General features: G+C 26.1%; 2 protein-coding genes across 4 annotated transcripts in view; one reads left to right on the top strand and one right to left on the bottom strand.

Annotated features, from left to right (window-relative positions):
* The first annotated feature begins 6,345 nt into the window (after positions 1-6,345).
* On the top strand, positions 6,346-7,488 carry LOC135929372 (zinc finger MYM-type protein 1-like). The gene has a single exon (XM_065465919.1). The coding sequence runs from the start codon at positions 6,346-6,348 to the stop codon at positions 7,486-7,488; it is 1,143 nt and encodes a 380-aa protein (XP_065321991.1).
* A 5,174-nt stretch (positions 7,489-12,662) lies between these two features.
* The window catches only part of LOC135922563 (rab GDP dissociation inhibitor alpha-like), a 62,483-nt gene continuing 56,325 nt past the window's right edge, over positions 12,663-18,820 (bottom strand). For 2 of the 3 annotated variants that reach the window (XM_065456962.1, XM_065456963.1), the window contains exons 9-10: positions 17,479-17,699; positions 12,663-12,991 (exon numbers count right to left, since the gene is read on the bottom strand). In XM_065456962.1, the coding sequence (XP_065313034.1) occupies positions 12,851-12,991; positions 17,479-17,699 (362 nt within the window). In that variant the 3' untranslated portion in view covers positions 12,663-12,850. The remainder of the gene's footprint in view (positions 12,992-17,478; positions 17,700-18,820) is intronic. The other variant, XM_065456961.1, reaches the window with a different exon arrangement.

Raw genomic sequence — 18,820 nt, 5'->3', positions numbered from 1 at the left:
GGGGGGGGGGCTTCGCCCCCAAACCGCATTTTAAAAATTTGCCAATTTTGTGCTTTATTGGTGTCTAACCACTATAGTAGCCAGCATAAATTTAAAAAGTATTAGTAACAAAATTTTGGCCAAATATTAGTAGCGATCACCTTTACTTTCTCATTATATTTCCCAAAATTAAATAATTTTTATTTTATTTAAAAATTATAAAAAATTAATTAAAATTTTTAAAATTATCTTATTAGTTTAACAATATAAATTTTATTATTAAATTTATAAATATCTAATTTAACTATGCGGGAAAAAACTTACAATATATTTTTATTGTTATTTAATATTTTACATATAATTTTTAATATATATTTTTAAACCATGTTATCATTTATAATTAAAAATTCTTAATTGTTTTTTTTAATATATTTTATTTTCATATCGTATATAATTTTATTTATAAATAGAAACCATTTTTTAAATAAAATTATTTGCAATAAGAAAAAAATATTTAAATTTAAAAAAATTTTTTTCGGAGGTTATGGGTTTCTTTACGCCACTGTTCAACAAACTAACTCTACTTTTACCAATTGCAAAATGTGTCCAAAAAGTCTCAGTTTCAAAACTTCAAGTTCTTAAAGAGATTTATTGTAATATTATTTTATATAATATATGTATTCTGTTATTTCAGAATGTTGTATTTCATAGGTTTAAATTATTATTATATTAAATACATAAAGTAAAATTCATTAATGCTTCTTTTTTTTGGTAACAATAGCAAATAGCGCGTTACTTTTTTTCAATTATTTATTTTTTTTAGAGCGCTCCTTTTTTTGAAAGTCGCTAAGTAGCGCTCTACTTTAGCTACTTTTTAAAAATATAATGAATGTAACTATAAACCATTTAAATATAATATCATAATTAATTTTAATTTCTATCATTCATTATTTATTTTTGAAATTTATATTTTCAATTTATATTATAAACCTAAATCATCTGTTGTAAATAATTAAAATGTTATCGCAAATGGATATCCAAAACGTTGGACAATGATGATATTAATGAAATGGAAGGTGCCCTTGAAGAAAACATTCTTTATAAAAATAATACAAATTTTCCATTTCCAAAGTGTGAAAAATATTTTCAAATTAATGTAAAAACAAAAGGTGCAAATTTATTTGTTTAAAATGTAAAAAAAATATATCATTAAAAAAATCTAGTAATTATAACCTCAAAAAACACCATTCTAATGGCAATTATTTTATAAGAATGTTCATGCCAACAGTTTTAATGAGATAGAAAAACATCTTAATAATCTTAGTATATTGGAGACTACATCCAAATTCAATTCAAACTAAATTGATTAATAATATTACACGTGGCAATATTTCTCAAAAACTGGCTAATAAAGTCATTGTTGATTCTATAATTGATATAGTTCAGCCAATGTCCTTGGTTGATAATCCCATGATGGTTAAAACTATCCTGGTACAATAATTTTATGCCCCCAGACACTAATGATTAAGATAGCAGATAACTTTGAAGGATGAAAGATGCTCTAATAGCAGAGTTAGAGATATCCTATATATGTACCACGGCAGATATTTGGACACATAAAAGAATGTAAAAACTTATTTATATTTAAAAATTGATCAGATATTAATATTTTTAGAACTTATTTTGGGAATCACAGGCCATTGGCTAGACCCTAAGACTTCAAGAAGAAGATCTGTAGTAACTTTCAAAAGGATATTTGTACTTGAAAATAAAATTAATGATTCATTCCAATTTTAAACTAAACTGGCCATATATAAATTCCGATGATGCTAAAGATCAGCTTGCTAGGCTCGTAATTAAGCTAAATAGCCTCATATCAACAAAGATGCTCTAGTTGCAACCACAAAAACGACTTCCAGATAAAAAAAATTTAAAATAAAGGATGCTATCCCCCAAATGAGTATTTTTGATAATTTTTGGTAAATTAAAAATGTTAATAAAATTAAATACTGTCTTGCAGTGTTGAGAGCTTATTAAGTAAAGCGAAACTTATACTTTCTGATCATCGCTTTAGACTTGGGGACGATAGTATAGAAATGATTTTATTATTAAAATGCTGCAAAATAAATAAAAAATGAATAAAATAGTTAATTTTATTTCATAAATTTGTTACATAAATTTTTTTTAAATCAAAACTAATTATATTTAAATATTTATAAATGTTGATTTTTATGTATTATACTCATTATAAGAAAAAAATAAAACAAATGTATTTCTAAAGTTTTTTTTACAAAAAGTAGCCAAAGCAAGCTACTGTTGTGTTTGAAAGAAAACACGTTGTTTTTGTTTGTCATTAATTATCACTTTTGTTTTTGTGTATATCATTTGTTCTGTACATTTTCTTTTACACGTCATTGCAATTTACAAAACCTTCTTATGAAATTTTCTTCACTTGAAACTAAACCAAGCCAGATTTATGGATGACCAATATGTATAAAATCTTTTATAATAATACTTCTTTCGAAGTCTCCCCACATTGTTTTTGAAATTTATTATCCCCATTGTTTGTATATCTATCATTGTTCTTTACATTATTTTCTATACGACATAACAATTTATATACCCTTGTATTGATATTTTCTTCAATTGAAACTGGTCCAAGCCAGATTTAAGGATGGCCAATATATATAAAATCTTAATAATACTTTATAGTTATTTCTTTTATGACAAGAACAAAAGTTGTTGTCAACCGACTTTTAGTATATAATAGATGAAAATTATAGAATCATGATCATTAATTAATTTTTTTTTTGATAATCCAAGACGAGAAAATTTAAATTTTATATCATTGAAATTAATTCTCTTTTTTTTTGATTTAATCGATGAAAATTCTTAATTTAATAAATTCTTAATTTTTCTATATCGACTCTAAAGAAAAATATTTTATATACTTTATTTAATACGACCGTAATGACCCGCGATTAGGTAAGTTTAAATATGCTCTAATCCGGCGGTGTGGCGTATGCCGTCCTTTTTATTTATTTATTAACTTTTAGGACTTAAAACCATTCTAATCGAGCGGTGCGACGAATGCCGTTCCTACCTTTTTCTTTTTTAGTTTACTAACTTTTTAAATCCGCCCTATTCCCGCGGTACGACGAATACCATTCGATTTTTCAATTTAATTAACTGAGGACTTAAATCCGCCCTAATCCAGCGGTAAGGGTTGCCAACACAGTTATGTAACGATCCATTAAGGGACTGCGGTCGCCTTACAATAAAGTGCCGATGGTACTGACTTTTTATGTTTTTTTTGTAGTGTATAGTACGATGACTAAGATGCCCGCGAAATCTTGTCCCCCTGTCCAAAAACCCCGGATCATCGAACTCAGTCGATCGCCCCCCCCTCCCCTACGATAGAACTGCCTACGGTCACTGTCTCATATATTTCCGCTACTTTTATTTTGATGGGTAGCGATAATGGTAGCGCGCTACCTTTTTTTTATAAATAGCGATAGCGCGTTACTTGTAAAAGTAGGGTTTAACAACTCTGGAAATTTGTTTTTATCAAGGGTTTTATATTTTAATAATTGAATACAATAGAATGGAACGTTCCAAGAACGGAACTTTAAGAAACTTTATGAAACAGAACGTGTATTCCGGAACCTACGCAGAATGGTCCTAAAAATATACATAAATTTCTTATTTATAATAACACCAATAAGAACCTATTTAAATGATAATCTTTTAGAAAATATATTATTGCTTCGATATAATAGATTCTTTTAATGTAAAATAAAATTAATTAAAATGTGTTAGATATTTTTCTAGGAACATTCCGAAAGCTAGAACAGAACCGGAACAATTTTTATTAAATAATTAATTTTTATATGATATATAGAAGTTTTTCTATATTAAAAATTAGTAAGGGCTTTTTTTAAAAAAAAATTCTTTTATGCACTTAAAACTACTAATTTTAATGGCTAATACTGTGTTTAAAAATATATGGTATTTAAAAATTTATTCATAGTTTTGAACGACCATGAACGCATTCCTTTTTTTTTGAAGTTGAACGTGTTTGATATTTTAGAAATGTTTAGAGCACTACATAAAGTAAGGTCGTTACCTTTTTTGAAGAATAGGATAGCCATTCGTTACCTTTTTCTAGAGGTAACGCGTTTTTTTTTTCGAGTAATTGTAACGAAAAAAATTACTCGTTACTTCAAATTTTTATTAAAAAATATGGGAAAAACATTTTTTTTATGTATTATAAAATTACTTTATTTATTTTTTAAATTTTATAAATAACTTAGCTGAGTTATTAAGCCATTGTTAAATTTTCAGTCAAGATTGTTAATCTAATTAATATTGAATCATTCAATGTATGTAAATTTATCTTATTAATATTATAATATATTTTATAAAGAATATTGTCAATTGTAAATTTTCTTTAGATGAAGATGAGTAAAGCCTGCCTTGGCTTTAATATGAAACATTTTTACACTAATAAAGAAAACTAAGGGTACAAAGTTTTCACTTTGTAAGTGTAAATTGTCTCAACTCAAATATTTTAACTTCAATTGTGGAATAAACATCCTCCAAATTGTACATCCATTTTTATGGAGAAAATGGGATATCTGATTAAACTGGTTATAACAAGATGGAACTCGTTCTATAACTCGGTAAAATTAATATAGTCTTGAGGAGATGAAACAGAGAACATTGCTATAAAGGAATGACAGATCGGCAATTTAAGCTGCATATATTTGGGCTCCACTATACAAACAAACGGCACAATCGAGAAGAGTTAAAGAGTAAAATTAATCAAGGGTGGTTAAAGTGGAGATCTTTATCTGGAGTGCTCTTTCACAAATGAATCCCAGATATTGAAGGGAAAAATTTACAGTTCAATAGTACAACTAACTATTCTATATAGTTCGGAAACATGGGCAACCAAATAATCAGACGAGAGAAGTCAACAAACTATGGAGATGAGTATGCTGAGGATGATTGCCGGGGTATCAAGAAAGGATAAGGTGCGAAGTACAAGAATACTAGGAAGTTTAAAGGTAGTGCCTATTAAGACTAGGATAATGGGGAACAGACTTTGGTGGTATGGGCAAACATTGAGAAGGCCTATGAACTACATAGGAAATAAGGTTGAGAGTTTGGAAGTGATGGGCAAATGTAAAAGAGGAAGGCCAAAACTTCAATGGGGCCATAAAGTTAGAGCCAATATGAAGAAGTATAAATTAGATAAAAGAGATAGTATGAATAACATAAAGTGAAGAGAGATATTGAAGGAGCTTACCATCAGAAAAGGTCAAAGCTAAAGAGAAAAAAATAATTAAGGAGAATGATCACAAATTTGACGAATCTTGTGATAAATCCAAATTACAGAGATTTTCACATAATGACAAGTTGTTTATAGATGAATATTGTATGGCAGGGACGAAGCGTCCATAGAAGCAAGGGAAGCATTGCTTCCCTTGAAATTTTTTTTGCAAAATTCTTAGATAAACTTAATATATTCTTTACACTATGCTAAAAAAAAATAAAATTACTTCCTTAAAATAATTAATATATTTTTTATAACGTTAAAAAGATTTATAATATTTAACTTAGATAAAAAATTTACGTTAAAAAATTTACTATTATTTTTACTACGTTCAAAAATTTACTATTATTTTTACTACGTAAAAAAATTTACTATTATATTTACTATGTAAAAAAATGATGGAAGCAAATTTAATATTGCTTATTTTCCTATAATAAATATACTAATAAATCATGATTCATACGATATTTTTTTGGTGTAATTTTTTTATTACGTTAAAAAAAATATACAAGAGGGAAGCAAATCTAATATTGCTTATTTTTTCAATAAATAAATAGAATTGTTTAATTTTACGATTAAAAAATAAGCATTGGGGAAGCAAATAAAAAATTGCTTATTCTTTTATAAAAGAAAAATAAATTTTTTATATTATTTTTTCTTACTTTTTTTAAAAAAAATTTTTTTTCTTTAAATTAATGTTTAATAATTGTAATTGTATTATTGAAAATTTATTAATATTATCATTTAGCTCAAGAAATTTTGATACCAAAAAATTAATTATTGAAAAAGGAAGACCAAAGCCAATTTTAAGAAATTTAAAAAAAGAAACAAAATCTTGCATTCGTAATTTTTCTATCGATAAATATGAATGGCTCACTGGATGTGAATTTTCTAATTCTCTATATTGTTGGTCATGCTTATTATTCCCAAAGGAAAAATATATTTGGAATGATAGAGGATTTTCGGATATGAATAATTTTTAAAAGGCAGTTAAACGACATGAAGAATCAACAGCTCATTTGCAGTCGATGATTCAATTAAAAACATTTGGCGAAATTCGTATTGAAAATATGATAGATTTGATGCGCAAAATATTAATCGAACAGCATAATTCGAAAGTTAAATCAAATAGAGAAATATTGAAAATTTTAATCATTTCTATATGTTTTTTTGGAGTTCAGCAGCTCGCATTCCGTTGTGATGATGAATCACCTAATTCAGTAAATAGAGGAAATTATATTGAATTAATTTATTTGCTCGCGGAAGAAAATTTGCTATTAAAACATCATTTAGAAAATAGTACAACTTTTATTGGACTATCAAGTGATATCCAAAATGATTTAATTTATTCCATTTCACATGTCTTACACCAAAAAATATTAGATGAATTGGAAGAAACGGAATTTATAACAATAATATTAGATGAAACAATTGATATAAATAATAAATCCCAACTGGCTGTAGTTCTTCGATATGTTTTAAATAACGGGACATTATGTGAAAGATTTATTGAATTCTTTGATGTTACAATGCATCGTGATGCTAATTCTTTATCAAAATTTGTCATTAAATTTTTGAATGATAAGAAAATTATGAAAAAATTGATAGGTCAAAGTTACGATGGCGCAGCTGTTATGTCAGGTGATTCACATGGATTGCAAGCAAAAATTAGAGACGTCAATCCTTCTGCACTTTATATTCATTGTTTTGCCCACAAGTTAAATCTTATATTATCAAAATCTTGCAGCAAATTTAAAGAATGTAAGGTTTTTTTTGCAACTTTATCTTGTTTAGCCAGTTTTTTTAGTACATCATCTAAGCGTACAGCAGAATTTGATAAATATGTTAAAAAAAGATTACCACGAGTAGCCCCAACAAGATGGGAATACAATGATCGGCTGGTTCAAACAGTTTTCAATTATTTGAAGGATCTAGTCGTTTTTTTTGAAAGTATGATTGATGAAGAATCTGATATTGTTTGGGATAATGATGTTCTAATAACATCTCGTGGCTATTTAAATATATTAAATGATGCAAATTTTCTAATTTTGTTATATTTTCTTCAAGAAGTTTTTCCAGAATCTGATTTATTATTTGATATACTTCAAACTAAAATTAACGATGTATCATATTGTCTTAAAAGTATTAACGATTTCAGAAATTCAGTTTAATCTAACGTAGAAAACTTTGATGTTTTTTGGAGAAATTTAAATGTAAAGGAAAATATTGAAGACAATTTAGATAAAAAATGTAATAGATCCGGATTGCCTAATACAAGAGAATTTTATAAAAATTTGATAATTAAAATAATAGATACTATAATAGTGTTTCGTGACGATGAATTTAGAAAGAGAAAAAATGTTTATGAAATACTTGAATTTTTAATTAATACCGATTTGATGAAAAGTTTTAAGGAGTTTTTTAAATTATGCAAATTCATTTTAACTTTGGCTGCAACAACAGCAAGTGCAGAACGGGGGTTTTCATCTTTAAAAACAATCAAATCTTATTGTAGAAACAGAATGAGTCAAAATCGATTATCGAATCTAGCTTTGATTTCTATTGGAAAAAAATTATTGAAAAATTTAAAATCTAGTAATAACTTTTATAATTCAGTACTTGATCATTTTACTCAAAAACAAAGACGAATTCCGCTTATTTATAAATCTTAATTTTTTATGGTTTGACTAATAAATAAAATAAAAAAAATTTTTATTGCTTCCCTAGTAGTAAACTTGACGCCTCGTTACTGTTGTATGGCTATATATATATATATGATTTTATAAGTTATAGAATCTGTTCCTACAGCTCTTTCGATTTTAGAGAGAGAAAAAAATATATATTTGGGAAATCTAACTCCCACAATACAAGTCTGCAAGACAAAGATAAAAGGTATACAGTTGAAGTATTGTTGACAATTTATATATCAGCAATAATTCACCTGCTATTTAAATCAGATTGGCCCTCGTAAAACTAGATGTCAGCGAAGGAAGGAAACTTGAACTTATTTACTGTTTAAGAAAAGATAATGACAAAAAAAGGTAGAATTGATTCCTTTAAAAACAACACACGTACAGATTATTTTCTAATAAAGATAGTAAAAATATTGGTGAGGATCTAATGAAGATCCATTTGTCGCTGAATTAAGTTTTTTTCAAAATAAAGATTATTCTTTAATTTTTAATAGATTCCCCCAATTAAAATTTTTATTTATCCAATATAATACAACCCTCTCATCCTCTTAGCCAGTTGAACGAGTGTTTAGCATTAGCACTCTTGTTCATCTGATAAAAATGTTAAAAATAAATAAAAAATTATTATAAGATGTTGCATTATATATGATTTTTTGCAATATAGGTAGAAAATTTTTTTTTGTATATAATATTTAATTTTTAAGTAACGAGTAACCCGTTACTTTTTTGAATAGCAAGTAACACGCATTCCTATTTGCACAAGGTAACGAGTAACGGCTCTTCTTTTTTGAAGTAACGTTTACAGCACTAAAAAATATTTGATTTCATCTAGACATGTGCGCCGACAGCATTATCGGCGGCGGAGTTTCTTTTTTTTAAACGATCGACTGGCGGCGTCGGGCGTCCAATATTTTTCTAACTTAAATTTTTTAAGTAAAATTATAAATTCATTGAGAGTTCAGAGTAAGCCCAGGTATGTGCTCTTAGCTGGAACGCACAGGATCTTTCTAACTAATATTAAAAGTTTAGGAAGATCCAATGCTCTTATCTTTCAAAAATCTAAGTTATCTTTTACTCTTAATTATATGGCGAATATAATGAATAACACTCTCTTTCTAGACTCGTTAAATAGTCTTGTTATTTCAGATTATTGTTATCAATAGATGAATGTTTCGTAGCCAATGACCTAAGATAATCGAATTCTGAAGCAACATCCGTCGTTTCACATTCGGTTAAGTGTCCATGTAAGGCAAGAGAGATAGCGTGTTGGCATAAAAATTGTACCGGAGTAATATATTTTTTTTAATATTTATTTACTATGTTTATAGATTGAAAACGAGGATCCAAAAATACTCCTAAGCCGAACACCTAAGTAAAAAAATAAAACAAAGAGAAATAATATTTAAAAAAAACTAATTTGTGTATTTTAAAATAATTGGAAATCTATGATCAAATTTAGTAAGCATATTTTGTTTAAGGGATGCTATGGGAGGACTATCATATTCTTTTACAATTAAATGACTTTTAATTTCACTACAAAATAATAAGGAAAAATTTATAGAATTCCTTTTTGGATGGATAAAAATTTACAATTTTTTTGAAGGTTTTAAGAAATTTTAAAAGTTCATGCATCAAGTACCAATCGGAGTTAAATAATTTGAGACCCGGTTTTTCCATTCTATTTAATAGAATATTTATAAGATTTTTGTTATTGCCACTCACATTTTTCAGCACTATTAAAATACTATGCCAACATGTAGGCACATTTAATTTAAGGTTTTACGTATTTTCTCATAAGATTTGCACTATCATCATCAACCCCCAACGATCTTGATAGAAAGGATCATTATCATCCAAATCTAAAATATCCAATGTAAATGATATCGATTCAAAACATTTCCTATTTTTGATATCGTTTATATTTTCAAAATCCTCTGTTTTGAATCTTAAAGGCAACTGTAATTTCTCTCACTTTTTTAATGAGATTTTCTATTTGATCAACTTTTTTTATTCAATCGACTGTCACTAGAATATGTAATCCATGCCCCAAACATAAATGATGGTCATATTCTCCTAGACGAGCACTTTTCTTTACATTTGCATCCGTAACCATTTGAATTTTCTTGGACCCTAAACAGCGTCTACATTAGCGGGAAGGGTAGGAACAGTTCGCATCCTATTTTTTTTAAGGGGAGTAGGCTGCTTTAATGGGGTAGGATAAATTTTTTTGGGGGTTATCTATTAAATTATGAGATGAAATAGGACAAAATTTATTACTGTAAAAATTAAAACTTTTATTATAGAATTATTATAATACAATTATCGACCAAATCTATATATTGCAAACAATCATACACATTGTTTTCCAAATAAAACTTTCTGCTATCCTTTTAAATCTAATTTAAAAGGTTTAGATATATCAGCAAGCTCATAATGTCATAATAATTAATTCATTGTAAATAATGGAGGTTTTAATTGAATTTATTATCTAAAAAATAAATTCTCTATATTCACAAAATATCGATAGTTGGTAGTAGAGATAGATTAATTTAAGTTATCCTTATAAATTCTCTGAAAAGAGTATCAATATAATTATAAAGGTGAAAATAATAATAAAGAGACATAGCCGCCGAAGGTGTCGGGATTTTTTAGGGGGGGGGGGGGGGTAGGCAAAGGTTTTTGAAGGGGGTTTGCACCCAGTGAAAATCAAAATCCTGTCATGTAGACGCTGACCCTATATCAAATTCATTTTCAACTTTTTCTATCTCGGAAAGAATAGTTTTAGCGGTATGTTTTTGAGTGAGATGATGTGTCGCCAATGTATAAAATACAATATTAAAATTATTATCTATTTCGTGAAATGTAAAGGTAATATAATTTCGCCGTCTATATTTGTCTGTTCACATATCAAAAGTTATAGCGAATTTCGGATCTAATTTGTTGACATATGTATGCTTGATTAATACAGATCATCTAATCCACTCCGGCTTGTTGTTCTATCTGGTATATCTTTTTATCTGAAATAATACCATATATCTACATAATAGGTTAATAATAAAAACATTATGCCTTAAGAAATTCTAAATGTGGGATGAGATCAGTCATTGAAATATTCTTTTATAAAATAATTAGTTTTAACAGTTAAAATAAAAATTAAGATTGCTCTATAAAAAATTAAAATGATTTACAAATAACCTTTAGAAAATATTGCATTCCATTGTTATTTATAGAAGAGAATGGCATTAAATCCTTGCAACACATGATAACATAATTTCTTACCAGAATCCACTTTTATCTTTTATATTATCAGTTGTATCTTTTATAACAGGTTTGAAAAATAATTTTAAATTTTATTTAGATATTTCTTCTTTACATAAGTAATGTAAATGTTTTATTATGTTTGATGTGCTGATATTTTTTGAAAAAGATTTGATTGGATAACTAATTAAAAAAATTCACAAATATTTTTAAAATAATCAAAAAATTTACTCTGAAGATTAATAATTATTTTCATCCTTACCTACTTTATCAAGTGCTATTTGCAATAGTGTTAACAAACTACCTAACTTTAGTCAACTATAAAACAGGGTAGCCATATTTTTAACCAAAAATATTAGAAATTTTCAAGTTGAGACTCAACTTAAAAGCTTAATTCAATTTTTAGACTAAAAGCTTGACTAAACCACAATAGTGGTCAAAGTTAAGTAATTTAACAACACTAATTTGCAACATATATTAGAAAAGATTTTATCTGCAGCAACTGGTTCTCTTATTTGTGTCAGTTTTTAATATTAAGAATCCAAAATGTTTCCATGCAAAAGAAGGTTTTGCTTGCAATTATATACTCTATTTTGTTACAGGGTATTGCAATGCTGCATCCATTATAATTGTTTTAGTCCTGCTATGCTATATGTTATAATGGCAATAAAATAAAAAACATTAATTAAAATTTCCTTTTATGATAAAAAAATAAATTTTATATGATGAGTTGTAGATTGCATTAAGAAAATATTGTATTAATCCTTATATAATAATTGATGGTCTTATACAAAATATTTGAAGCATCAAAAATTAAAAGAATAAAATATATAATAATTCAATACCTTTGTAAATTACTCGCCTTATCTTATCTTATCTAGCACGTTGGTCCCATATGGATTGTTACAAATCAAATGTTTTTATAGCAAATAAAATTTAATAATTTTAAAAAATAAAATCGCATTATTTAAGAATTCAAAAAATATTTAATATTATTTTTCTTCTAATTACAATTCATAAATAATATAAAAAATAAATATTATTTTTAATAATAAAAAGTATTTATCACGTCGCCCCACGCCGCCAAATTTTTACATCGGCGGCGGCGTGTTGAGCATCTACAATTTTGGGCGGCGGCGTCGGCGTGTTCAAAAATCAATGGTGCGGGGTATTTGACCGGTGGCGCACATGTCTAATTACATCAAAAATATTTTTTAATGATTGATACTGATAGTCTTAAGCCTTACAAAGGGTTTCCCAATAAAGTTAATTGTAATAATTATTTATTTGGTCCTAAAGATTTTGTTCGTTTTAAATATACTATAATAATAATAATAAATAAAACATCAATACATAAAAAAAAGAATACTTATGAGACATACATTAATTTTGATAATATATTATTTATAATAATAATAAAAATATTAGCATAACTATAGTTAGGTTAAATTATTATAATTATATCATAACTCAATGATGTACAAGCATGATTACAATTAGGTATACATTGAAATAATCACAATTTTTTTTAAAAAAATATCAATAAATTTATTGTCTAGATATAAAAAAAATTAAATTGGATTTATTCTTCATCTTCCCCCAAACCTCTCCTAACTTGGGTAAAATCAAAAGGATGTCCAATGACCCTCTTATAAATATCCAAAACATCATCGCATGTCGTCTCAAAATGGCTGGTAGCGTCGTAACTCTTAGATATGTACATCTTTTGGAAAATGTTTAAAATATCATTATAAAACTCATTTGAAATATATTTTTTTTGTTTTAACATTGGTATAAATTTCAGAATAACTAAATAAAGATTGGTAATATCTTTTATCGATATACAAGCCAATGAATGATTAGGTAAATACTGCTAAAATAAATTTTAATTAAAAAATATTCTCAAAGTATTAAGGTAATTTTATACAATTATAGTAGGCCTACAAATAATTATTGGTATTTTTCGAATATGAATAACAAAATTATTCGAATCGAATATAAAATGAATGAATTAAAATTATTTGTATTATATTCGAACAGAAAAAAAATTTATTCGTACTAATTGAAAAATTTCAAATTACTTCATTCATATACAAATTTTATAGCCTCAAGGTTCGGTTTGTAAAAAATAAAAATATGGGTTCGGTTCAAATCTTTAAAAACCGGTTTGAACACTTTTGTATTCAAACCTATATTCAAATTATGTAGAGGGAAGAAAAATTTTTTTATTTCATCATTAAAATAAAAAACACATATATGAAAGCTTCATTTTTTATTAATTGCAGATTATAATAGAATATTTAATTTATAAATATAACAAATAAACATCAATGATTAATTTTAATATGAACACAATATTTAACTTTACTTACTTAAATTTATTTATTAAGCCGCACAAATAATATATTTTTAAGATTCGTCTCACTCAAATCATATTATAAGGAGATACTATAAATTTAATTGTTGAAAAACATCTTTCCACACTAACTTGGGTAGCCGGCACTGCCATTATGATATCAGACAATTTACATAATTCTGGGTATCGATTACTCTGATTCCTCCAATAGTCGAATATATTCATATTTTTATTCAAGGTTCTTTAGAAAAATTAACTAAAATATTTCTAATATTCTCCGAATTTTTTATTTGTTACCATCTTTTTTTTAAAGAAGACTTTCTACTAAAGCCTCTTCAGATGAAGATACATATATTAAAAAATATTAAGACTACTATAATAAAAAATTATATATATAATATTTAAACTTATATATATATAAATATTCAATTATGTCCGAGTTTATCAATAAACCAGACAAATTTTGATATTACAATCCATCTCAAGGAATGCCATTTTTACTTTAACCCTTTAAAGCTCGACTTTTTAAAATAAAACTAAAAAAAAATTTTTATAAAAAATCTTCATTTATATACACCAAGGATGTAAAATTTTTATTTCGACTTTTGTTTCATAGTATACAGGTAAAAAAAAATCATGATACAATTTGGCATCATTGAGCGAAATGCATGTTTATAAAAAAATATTTATTTATATATTATGAAAAATTTTTTTAAATTTATTTCCTAGTTATAGCATAAATTTTTCCACACATAGTCCTTAAATATGCGATAACACATAATTTACACCTTTTTCGAGTCTTAGAAACTTCAATGCCCTAAATTATCATATCTAACGTCAGTTATTATCTGAGGTAACTTAGATCCTTTTTGTATTTTAGGATTTTCATTTGATGGTCTCCCTATTTTTCTTTTACTAATACCTGCCATTAACAAGGCAGGAACTATTTGAGATTTAAATGTTATAAGTTTTATAAAAGATTTTTCATTTTTTTGAAGTAATGTCTTCGATACAATAACCATGCATTCACAATGCAGGTATCTATCAAATGAAATATTATTCGAAGTGATATGGTGTTGGAATATTATTTGGGGGATTAGAAAATTTTTTAGAAAATGTTGTATCAAATGATTCAATATTTTTTAATACACAATTACTACTGAGATTAGGAAAACTAGGACATTCATGAACATATTCATGAACATTATCAAGTTCTATGTGGAGTGCATTTATGGGCGAATCTATATCTATATTGTCAATAGGATGATTAAAATTATCCTCACTATTATCAATATCTGTTTCCGAAATATCACCTTCAATTATAATTATTTTATTTGACATCTATAAAAAATAAAATTTATTCAATGTTAATAAAATAACTTTGAGTTAATTGGCATCATAATTTTAAAATTATATTTACAAAAATAATTAAAATTCTAAAAAAATATAAAGTCATGATGACATATTTGAATATTTTGTCTTCTTTATAAAATAAACAGTTTTCAAAGTTTTTCAATTAAAATATATTTAAATAATATGTAAAATCAAGTAATTCAGAAAAAATCGAAACGGAAATATAGTCAAAATTTACATGATAATAAAATAAAAACAAAAGCATATTTTTTTTTATTATTGATAAAATACGATTGAATACATTTGTATATTTATTTTAAAATGTTAAATTAAATCATTGAGTAATTTTAAAGGTTAAAAAATAACATTAAATAGGATGATGTCAAATAGCTCACAGGACTTTAAAGGGTTAAAGGGAATTGGTTAATTTTATTTCATTACATTAATTTTAAAAATTTATTTTAGATTAATATTAATAGTGATGAAGAGGAAGAAGTATCAATCAAGTTCAGACATGGTTTTTCCATGGACAATTTATAGAGCATATTTTAAAATAATATCAAGGAAAACAAATCTTATAGTAAGCCATGTCTACCAAAAAATAAGCATTACCTCAACTTGCAACATTTTAAAAATTTTTAGGGTATAGATACTAAATAAATGTTTACAATTGTAATTTTAAATTTTAAGAGCAAACATCAAACACTTGTTAATAAAAATAAAAAAGGGGAAGAAGAATAAATCTATTAAAGAAAATATTGGACTAGGCTCATCGTCCACCAATATTTTTGCCAAGAGACCTAAGATTTTAACCTAAACCACTTTAGATGATTTAATAACTGCTTTTATTATAGCTGGGCATTCAGCCATTTTTATTGAAAATTCTCCGTTTATAAAAATGAACAAAACCTTAGCTCCCTAAAAATATATAATTTGCCGACAGACAGTGGTTGGTAGAATTTCCCCAAAGATGGGAAAATAAAAAGAAAGAAATCTACTAGAACCTGCTAATATGCACAATAGCAGATTGTTGGAGTGTCAATCGTCGGTATAGCTAACATTTAAATTTGTATAATTAATTAAGAACAAATTATATGAGCAGTTTTAAGAAATGTTATTTTAAGTTCATACATAGAAGTCACTGCACACTATATAGATTCAACAAGTTTGGAAAGAAAAAATATAGCGTTGGCTTGTAAAAGCATGGGTAGTCATACATATGATAAAATAGCAAAGAATTTACAAGATACAAAGGATTATTGCATTCAAAATAAAATCTCAAAGATCATTACTGACAATGCCAAAAATTTTCTCAAAGCTCTATTTTAATTATAATATTTTATCATTAGATATATTGCACACGGTCAAAATATATGGAATAGACAAAATAAATCTCCAATTTCATCTGAGATTATTTTAAAAAATATTGGCTGTTATTTTATATGTCCTAATATAACCCAATGGAACTCCATATATAATGCTTTGAAATTAATGTAAGAAATTATTAAAGCTAAATCTGACAAATTGGACATGATATGTGATGGAATAAAACTGCCTAGGTATTTATCTAATGAATGTGATTTTATTCATGAATATTGTTTAGTAAGTTAGAAATAAAATTTATATATATAGTATTATTTTAAATTAGCTAATGAAGTCAGTAGCTAGTTCTCTTGATATTTTGCAGGGAGATAAATATATGTACACAGCTTATTATTTTGCAACCATTTCACAGCTGATTATCAAATTGAAGAATTTTAAACAAATGAAAATGAGATTTTGCTTACCACTCCTAATGCCTTACTTAAAGGGATTGAAGATAGGTAAATTAATCAATATTTAATAATTCTATGTTTATTGGTACAATATTTGAAGATAAAAATATTATAGCAACTATGCTCCTTGAACATGGATACAAATGGATTAAAATTTAATAAAAAAAACAATTAATACAAAGATTAGTTGATGAATTATTAAGGTTTTAAACTGATTGCAAACAAATAACCTGTGAAAAAAAACAAATAATTTAATATCCGATTTTTTTCAGTACTCCAATTGTTAATAATGAATTAAATTTTGATAATCAACAAATTTTAAATAATTTTTTCAAAAATGAATGTCGAGATTTTAGTATTTTTAAAGATTATTCTGATATAAAATTGTTATTCATAAAATATAACACCACAATCCCTTCAAGCGCCCAGGTAGAAAAACTTTTTATTGTAGTTAAAAATGTCTTTAAAGATACACGAGTATGCCTTAATGACCAAAATTTTGAAATTTTATTACTGAAATCTAATAGTTATTTATAATCATTGATAGAGTTAATAAATTTTTTAGCTCATTACATAAATTTTCAATAGAACTCTAATTTAGGTTTATGCATACCTTATATAAGAGTATAATAAAAATTGTATCTGAATCTAGATAATTTTTTAGACAATGTATAGGTATCTAGATCCATTTAAAAAGTATCTTTTAACAACTCTGCTAATAATAACCTGATCCTGGGTTCCATCACTCAAAGGCACATACTGGGGCGATACGGCCATAAATTTGGTCTCGATAGGTCCCATTAGGTTGAGGCCGGCCACTATCTCGGATTCTGGGTGTGAAGGCGGACCTTGAGATGGAGAGGTCTCTGCTTGGGTACTAACCATGGCTATGTACCAACCCGAAGAGGCAACGTGGTGAGCGAATGAGGTGCATGAGATGTACACATCTATTTTAGGTAATATGAAATAATAACTAGTGTTCTGTCTCTTAATTTTTTAGCATATCATTTTTATGTGACTTTTAGTACCAAATAACTTATAGAAATAATTTACAATTTATGTTGAATATAATTTCTTGTATTTAAATTATTTATAAAAAAAATGATAATTAAGCTTTTGTTTATATATACAAAATGATTAAATAATTATTCACGAATTAAAAGATAAACTTTTTTTAGATTGAAATATGATATAAAAACAATGAATATAATTAGATACCAAAAATATTAATTAAACCACGTAAATTTAAAAAAAAATTGATCTACAAATTTCTAAACAAATAACAAAAAAGGGTTGATAATTTCCCAATTTCTTTTTATTTTTAAAAATTTTGTTGAAGAACATCATGAAGAATAAATATAAAATAAAAAAATTATGATTACACTACAACTTTTATCAATATTAAAAGCGAGAAATTTTTGCGTTCTCGTTCCGGTCAAAAAATTGTTCCGTCCTAGTTCCATTTCACCTTTCGGAATTCCTTAAATATATATTTTAAATCTACACATTTTAAATAATCTTTATTTAATCATTAAATGAATCAATATATTTATAATAGATTATCATTTATATTGGTTCTTTGTGGTGTCAGTATAAATTTGAGTGTCGAAAAACAACGTTTAACATTTACCAGGCTATATGGAGTTGCTAATACGATTTGGGCCAATTCATATAAGATAGAATTTTTTATTTTATTGGATTCCCAGTATTCTAGCAAATTTTATGATTCTCCAATTTTTTTTCATAGTTGATAGAATATCATTTTTTTTTAAGTTTTGCTATGTTTCTTTTTTATCCATAGACCTTAGTAACCTTTCTAATTCATCATATTCTTGTCTTTCTTCAGAAGATTTATCTGAATTACTTATATTTAGATCTTCATTCTTAAAACTTTTAATGTTCCCGTGTCGCCAATAAAAGATTTATAGCTATATTATTTTTATCTTTTTTCAAAAGGGATTTAAACCTAGATTTTTCTCTTTTGTTAAGAGCTAAAGGGAACTAATTTTTTGAAGATTTATTTTAGATTTGGTCAATTGACCAATAGTCGGGCTCTCTTTTTGGAACA

Source organism: Gordionus sp. m RMFG-2023, chromosome 1, assembly GCF_954871325.1.
Source record: "Gordionus sp. m RMFG-2023 chromosome 1, tfGorSpeb1-WG-v2, whole genome shotgun sequence".
Taxonomy (NCBI): Eukaryota; Metazoa; Nematomorpha; class Gordioida; order Chordodea; family Parachordodidae; genus Gordionus; species Gordionus sp. m RMFG-2023.
This window is presented reverse-complemented; position numbering and strand designations above follow the sequence as displayed.